At 40.0% G+C, this 8,376-nt stretch overlaps 1 protein-coding gene across 1 annotated transcript in view; it reads right to left on the reverse strand.

Moving 5' to 3' along the window:
- Positions 1-1,158, reverse strand: part of LOC132555816 (protogenin-like) — a 53,487-nt gene extending 52,329 nt beyond the window's left edge. The window contains exon 1 of the mRNA XM_060220177.1: positions 1,092-1,158. Within this exon, the coding sequence (XP_060076160.1) occupies positions 1,092-1,158 (67 nt within the window). The remainder of the gene's footprint in view (positions 1-1,091) is intronic.
- Positions 1,159-8,376: the final 7,218 nt, after the last annotated feature.

The following is an 8,376-nucleotide window of genomic DNA, read 5'->3' on the forward strand; positions in this document are numbered from 1 at the left end:
TCTTCCACAAAAAAATCGATATATTTACACTATGTTCATACAAATTCTTCAATTGCTACCAAAATCTGCCTCCCAGAATATTGGCTACAAAGTATTTTAAAATATGTGTTTCGTCATAATACCAAACATGACCAGCACGGCAACAAAGTAATAGAAATATTCACTTTCATATCTGCATAAGGCAATGCTTTCACTGAAATAAAAACACGAACAAAAATTCGACCCTCGTCTGATATTATCACTAAATCAACCAATTGACAAATGTATATCGGTTCCGCACCTAACTGTTCGTAAACAACAGTACTGGCGATTTTCAGTTTTTTTCCAAAATGGCTTCCCATGCTAAGCGGGTCATGCGAGGGTAGCCGGTTCTAACCTTGCCCGAACAATTTTGACCCAGAAAATATCACTCGACAAAACACAATAGATCTGGTGTCTTACAAATCTTTTCTAACCCCTACTGTTGGATTCCACAGAACGTAAATAATCGATAACGATAGCATTAATCTTATTTTGAAGTATAAATTTCACACAAAGTAGCCACTAGAAAACGAGGTGGTCAACTTGCTTGATCTAGTTACGAAAACACACATGATGGGTCGATGCAGTGTGTATGCATTATCACACGTGTCGTCCGTTGAATTTTTCATGCTAAAATATTCACATGCGATTGTTTACAATAATTAAAACAGATACCATTCTAAACATCAATAAATAAACCAATATACACACTTTCTTAAATGAAAACAGTCACGATACGATCGACATTTAACCTACAAACTGCTCTCATTTTTTTCGCCCATCGAGTACAATACACATACTGCTCTCGTGAAGAGAGTAAAAAAATCAAAACAAACACCAAATGAGATATTATACTACTTAAAACACCATCTTGACACGTTAATAGACAAGATGTTTAGATCAACGGGCCAAAATAGTCGTCATAAAGCGAATAGAAGTGGTTGGTCAATCGAAGAAGCACAAAAGGTTAGGCTACACTGGCTCTCGACCGACATGTTGTTTTTGTAGCGTAGCACAGGTCATGTCTACACGGCTCACGCCAAATTCTGAAGAAGAAACATGGCACTTACCTTGAACGGGCAAATCCAGTAGAATTATCGTACACAAAGCGACAATATATAGAAGTGGGGACGCCATATATGAAAAAACATGAGGAAAATATTCACTGTAAACCAAACCAGAGTCTAATACATCAGAATTGCTCACAGAATGAATGTGGTCGGTGAACCGTGTTACATTCTCGTAAACCAGGGCTGATCATTCGAGCGCGTTAGTATGGCGGTCCAAGGAAAACCTCCGGAAACAGAATGGACATCCCTTAGAATTAACACGGAGTCAGAACGAATAAAAGCGGAACAAGAAGAAAGAGCATATTTTTTTTGTTATCATTGTCGATTTCTTTAGTATTGAGCATGCGCCACTTTTAAATTATTGCAAGATGGAGGTCGAGGTTTTCTAGGGCGGTTGTACAATAAATGGAATGGCTCTGGCAAACACGAGGTCAAAGTGGGGTGCTTATTCCCGCGAAAATGTCAGCAAAAAACTACGACTCTATCAATGATAACGTGATATTTACTTGACCACAGGATCGTGTAAACAAAAATATTTGTTTACAAACAAGAATGAGTTATTTCTGTCATACTAGCACAATCTTTAATTCAATGTTGACACCATATCACAACTCGACATGGAGATGTATTCCATTCATTCACACTTTTTTTAATCATTTCGAAACATTTCTGTGAACGACCTGTGTTCACTTAGCGCTTGATTCGACCTAACTGACAATATCAGCTTGGACGCTTACGTGTTTGTGTATAAATTAGCGAAACTGTTAAGCATAATTTATAACACAGATATAGATTATGATTTCCCATATAAGTATCATAATCAGATAAAACAGCTAAGTAAGTGCAATTATCTAGGTTGATGACGGAAGGGTCACAAGGCCGATATCTCAGGAGGACTACACGGTGATAATTGGATTTTTTCCAGAGGAGATAAAGTGTAGATATCAGTGGATAAGATTGTAAACAAATATATAACAACACATAAGGATATTCTTTACCGTGTGATTTATTTTCGAAGGACAATTTCCAGTAATTGAAAACACATATACTTCCTAAACAAACCACTTATTGAATGTGAGTTTCAAACATTGTTGAATTATAATTAAACAATAAGTTTTTTTTTTCAGACTACGAGGAACACTTTTCTTTACGAGGAACATTTTTTTCGAGATTAAGTGTTAAAGCAACATTATTTTAATTGTATTAAACAATGTACAAATAAGAAAAACCTGGGTCCGAATTAGATGTGTTTTTTTTTTAGTTAAAACGGAACTCGAGATCGAAATAACGAACACATTTAAGAAACAAATAATGGATATATTATACCGAGTTTTGATCTTTTCTCCTCTCTCCTAAAGTTTGTTTGTTTATTTATTTGCTGGTCAGCCACATTTTGATATTTTAAGGTGAAGCCCCAACCCCATTCCTCCTCCTTCTCGACCTCTCTTTCACCCACTCCTCCTCGTCATCGATCTCTCTTTCACCTCCTTCTCGTCCTTCTCCTTATCCTCTTTAATATTAACTCATCGTCCGTTCGTCATCCTCCTTATCCTCCTTAATTTACTCATCGTCCGTTCGTCATCCTCCTTATCCTCCTTAATTTACTCATCGTCCATTCGTCCTCCTCCTTAATTTACTCATCATACCCTCGTTCTCCTCCTTATCCTCCTTAATTTACTCATCGTCCACTCGTCCTCCTCCTTATCCTCCTTAATTTACTCATCGTCCGTTCGTCATCCTCCTTATCCTCCTTAATTTACTCATCATACCCTCGTTCTCCTCCTTATCCTCCTTAATTTACTCATCGTCCATTCGTCCTCCTCCTTATCCTCCTTAATTTACTCATCGTCCACTCGTCCTCCTCCTTATCCTCCTTAATTTACTCATCGTCCACTCGTTCTCCTCCTTATCCTCCTTAATTTACTCATCGTCCATTCGTTCTCCTCCTTATCCTCCTTAATTTACTCATCGTCCACTCGTCCTCCTCCTTAATTTACTCATCGTCCACTCGTCCTCCTCCTTATCCTCCTTAATTTACTCATCGTCCATTCGTCCTCCTCCTTAATTTACTCATCGTCCACTCGTCCTCCTCCTTATCCTCCTTAATTTACTCATCGTCCACTCGTTCTCCTCCTTATCCTCCTTAATTTACTCATCGTCCATTCGTTCTCCTCCTTATCCTCCTTAATTTACTCATCGTCCACTCGTCCTCCTCCTTAATTTACTCATCGTCCACTCGTCCTCCTCCTTATCCTCCTTAATTTACTCATCGTCCATTCGTCCTCCTCCTTAATTTACTCATCGTCCATTCGTCCTCCTCCTTATCCTCCTTAATTTACTCATCGTCCATTCGTCCTCCTCCTTATCCTCCTTAATTTACTCATCGTCCACTCGTCCTCCTCCTTAATTTACTCATCATACCCTCGTTCTCCTCCTTATCCTCCTTAATTTACTCATCGTCCACTCGTCCTCCTCCTTATCCTCCTTAATTTACTCATCGTCCGTTCGTCATCCTCCTTATCCTCCTTAATTTACTCATCGTCCACTCGTCCTCCTCCTTATCCTCCTTAATTTACTCATCGTCCACTCGTTCTCCTCCTTATCCTCCTTAATTTACTCATCGTCCATTCGTTCTCCTCCTTATCCTCCTTAATTTACTCGTCGTCCACTCGTCCTCCTCCTTAATTTACTCATCGTCCATTCGTCCTCCTCCTTCTCCTCCTTAATTTACTCATCGTCCATTCGTCCTCCTCCTTCTCCTCCTTAATTTACTCATCGTCCATTCGTCCTCCTCCTTATCCTCCTTAATTTACTCATCGTCCACTCGTCCTTCTCCTTAATTTACTCATCGTCCATTCGTCCTCCTCCTTATCCTCCTTAATTTACTCATCGTCCACTCGTCCTCCTCCTTATCCTCCTTAATTTACTCATCGTCCACTCGTCCTTCTCCTTATTTTACTCATCGTCCATTCGTCCTCCTCCTTATCCTCCTTAATTTACTCATCGTCCACTCGTCCTACTCCTTAATTTACTCATCGTCCACTCGTCCTCCTTCTTATCCTCCTTAATTTATTCATCATCCCCTCGTTCTCCTCCTTATCCTCCTTAATTTACTCATTGTCCACTCGTCCTCCTCCTTAATTTACTCATTGTCCACTCGTCCTCCTCCTTATCCTCCTTAATTTACTCATCGTCCATTCGTCCTCCTTAATTTACTCATCGTCCATTCGCCATCCTCCTTAATTTACTCATCGTCCATTCATCCTCCTCCTTATCAGCTTAATTTACTCATCGTCCATTCGTCCTCCTCCTTAATTTAATCATCGTCCATTCGTCCTCCTCCTTATCCTCCTAAATTTACTCATCGTCCATTCGCCATCCTCCTTAATTTACTCATCGTCCATTCATCCTCCTCCTTCTCCTCCTTAATTTACTCATCGTCCATTCGTCCTCCTCCTTAATCTACTCATCGTCCATTCATCCTCCTCCTTATCAGCTTAATTTACTCATCGTCCATTCGTCCTCCTCCTTATCAGCTTAATTTACTCATCGTTCATTCGTCCTCCTCCTTATCAGCTTGATTTACTCATCGTCCATTCGTCCTTCTCCTTAATTTACTCATCGTCCATTCATCCTCCTTCTAATCAGCTTAATTTACTCATCGTCCATTCGTTCTCCTCCTTAATTTACTCATCGTACATTCGTCCTCCTCTTTATCCTCCTTAATTTACTCATCGTCCATTCGTCCTCCTCCTTATCCTCCTTAATTTACTCATCGTCCACTCGTCCTTCTCCTTAATTTACTCATCGTCCACTCGTCCTCCTCCTTATCAGCTTAATTTACTCATAGTCCATTCGTCCTCCTCCTTAATTTACTCATCGTCCATTCATCCTCCTCCTTATCAGCTTAATTTACTCATCGTCCATTTCCTCCTCCTCCTCCTATTCCTCCTCCTCCTCCTATTCCTCCTCCTCCTTTTCCTCCTCCTCCTCCTATTCCTCCTTCTCGTTTCCTCCTCCTATTCCTTCTCCTCCTCGTTTCCTCCTCCTCCTATTCCTCCTCCTCCTCCTTTTCCTCCTCCTCCTATTCCTCCTCCTCCTCCTCATTTCCTCCTCCGCCTCCTCCTATTCCTCCTCCTCCGCCTCCTCCTCCTTCTCCTCATTTCCTCCTCCTCCTCTTTATCTCCTCCTCCTCATTTCCTTATCCTCCTCATTTCCTCTCCTCCTATTCCTCCTCCTCCCTCTTCTGCTTTTCCTTCTTCTTCTTTTTCTTCTTCTGCTTTTTCTTCTTTCTTCCGGTAGAGGATGCCAGTCGATACAATTACATCATTAGTTTTACAAGTGACTTTATTGTTAAACTGAATTATATACAAAAACAATCAATCAGAAAAAATGACACAATGTTTTGACTTGTTTGTTTTTATTTATTTTTTATTTATTTATATACATTTGTATATCTCAGAGTTTAAAAATGTAGCAATACCGATTTTCTTTTTTAAAATTACCCATCGTTGATGAGCTATAAATCGGGGGGGGGGGGGGGGGGGGCTCCTGTATGCAGATATATACTTTCTGATGAATAGCATACTTTGTATAACACCTAGATAAATCATCAGTGGTGAGATACAGGGCAACTAAAGGTAAAATTTGTTAATTAACACCTGAAGCGCTGATATGTACACATGTATATACACCTGTACAGAGAGCCTAGGGGTTAATTAAGAGAACTAGTCTTCTCTCGTGAATGTTCTAAATACTGCAGGATGACGTTATCTAGTTCAATATACAGTCTACCGTGCTTTAAGATAGATCAAAGTGACACAATGACTTCAGTACAAAAGTGACACAATGACTTCAGTACAAAGGTGACACAATAACTTCAGTACAAAAGTGACACAATGACTTCAGTACAAAGGTGACACAATGACTTCAGTACAAAGGTGACACAATGACTTCAGTACAAAGGTGACACAATGACTTCAGTACAAAGGTGACACAATGACTTCAGTACAAAGGTGACACGACTTCAGTACAAAGGTGACACAATGACCTCAGTACAAAAGTGACACAATGACTTCAGTACAAAAGTGACAGAATAACTTCAGTACAAAGGTGACACAATGACTTCAGTACAAAAGTGACACAATGACTTCAGTACAAAGGTGACACAATAACTTCAGTACAAAGGTGACAGAATAACTTCAGTCTCGGGTTTATAGTTTAACCCCAATTTTCCTTGAAAAAAACTGAGATCGGAAAATGCTGTTTAGGTTGTGTATTTGGGAAAGTAACATTAACTTGCGGCGAACCTCTTGTATGGTGTGCAGTGAGGTAGACACGAGCTGCCTTAAAGAAACGCCGCTTTAAAATTACCTTGGCGATTGACAGATAAACAAACAAACAAAAATAAACAAGTGTCAATCCAAAATTATCTGTAAATTTAATCAAGTTATTTTCTGTGCAATCCATACATCCATCCCCCAGTTCCTCCCTCCCTCAAACATTTTCATTTAACAATTAAAAGTTTAAGTTCACAGTATCCTTCCCGACTCACGTATAGCCAAACTTTCCAAACCTTTCTACAATTATACGTTGTTTTATTACGGACGGGTTATTTTCCAGATTCACGGACCGTGTTTTGCATAGTGTGACCTTGGCATTAAAAGTGAATGCCCGTTCGGGTGACCTTGGCATTGAAAGTGAATGTCCGGTAGGGTGTCCTTGGCATTGAAAGTGAATGCCCGGTGATGGACTTGACCGAGTCCAGTAAGCTGTACGCATGTGATTAAGTTGAGCTGTTTTGCCGTAGGAGCTGGTTAATAAGTGTATACCCTAATCTCTTGTTTATCCGTAAATCTAAATCAATATCTATGTTATTTTCATTGAGTCCTTGACTTTGCAGAGCACGACTGTGCTTTTAACAAACAGCGTGCTTAAAATGCTGCCCAGAAAAGTTTGTGAACTTAGATGTGTAACCCTAGCATATATACCTCCCCTACCCCAAACCCGATTATTCTAGAATACCGCCCCTACTCCAAACCCGAGTATTCTAGAATACCGTCCCTACCCCACACCCGAGTATTCTAGAATACCTCCCCTACCCCAAATCCCGAGTATTCTAGAATACCGCCCCTACCCCAAACCCGAGTATTCTAGAATACCGTCCCTACCCCACACCCGAGTATTCTAGAATACCTCCCCTACCCCAAACCCGAGTATTCTAGAATACCGCCCCTACCCCACACCCGAGAATTCTAGAATACCGCCCCTACCCGAAACCCGAGTGTTCTGCAACTCGTATATAACCGATAGTAATCATAGCGACGACGGCGACGACGACGACGATGATGATGAGGATGATGATTGAAACACAAGGTTCGATTATTTTACCTGCAAAGGATGAGTTTACAAAAGCTTAGATGTTGCTTTTGTCACGTGATGCATTTCAACAGCTGGTGACGATGACGACGACGACGGTGATGGTGTGTTTGTTAGTTAAGTTTTTATAAAAATAAATCTGATTTATAGGTTAAAAGTCTCGGCATACGTCTTAATAGACAGGTTCAGAATTAATGAACCAATAGTTATTTTTCGTCCTTCGTATGAACTATTAGTAACCATAGCAACCCTATTGTTTTACATCATATTAAAGGTCATGCTCATTTAAGGACGTGCCAGTTTTCAGGTAGTGAAGGAAATCCGGAGAAAAACCACCGACCCGTGACCTGGCGATTGTCCCACATAGATCCCGAACCCGTTGTTGGTAGTAAATGTTTCTTAGAAACCTAAAACTCCAATTCTATAACATAAATGTTATATAATTGTCGAAAAGAAGTGGACCAGTCACATACAATACATGTTTTATATGCCCCTCAGTGAAACCGTGTAATTTTCTAGTTGAAAAGTCTGATATTGAAATACCCGGATGATTGTCAATTAAACAATTCTATGATGATTCTGAACAAGTCAATATTTTGAGCAGTATATGTGTCTAACCAGAGCTATGAGCCTGCACATGCACGAAAAAATGCTTTGTATTAAGATGTCATGTAGAGTACTCCAATTTTTAAAACATGACCCTTCTTCAACGTCTAAACATGGCGAGATCATCCGATTTTAAAAATATTTACATAATTTAAAAAAATTTGCAAACACGAATACTACTTAGCTGAACCGTATGTGCCGACCGGAATCGGAAACTAATGACACGACAAACTCTTTTCCATCATTTAACAAGCTCGGAACACAGGGTTTCAAAAGCTGCAGGCTGGTGAAAATTATGGGG

The sequence above is a fragment of the Ylistrum balloti genome, unplaced genomic scaffold, assembly GCF_031769215.1.
Source record: "Ylistrum balloti isolate Yb309-2 unplaced genomic scaffold, AGI_CSIRO_Ybal_v1 Utg370518, whole genome shotgun sequence".
In the NCBI taxonomy this organism is placed as follows: domain Eukaryota; kingdom Metazoa; phylum Mollusca; class Bivalvia; order Pectinida; family Pectinidae; genus Ylistrum; species Ylistrum balloti.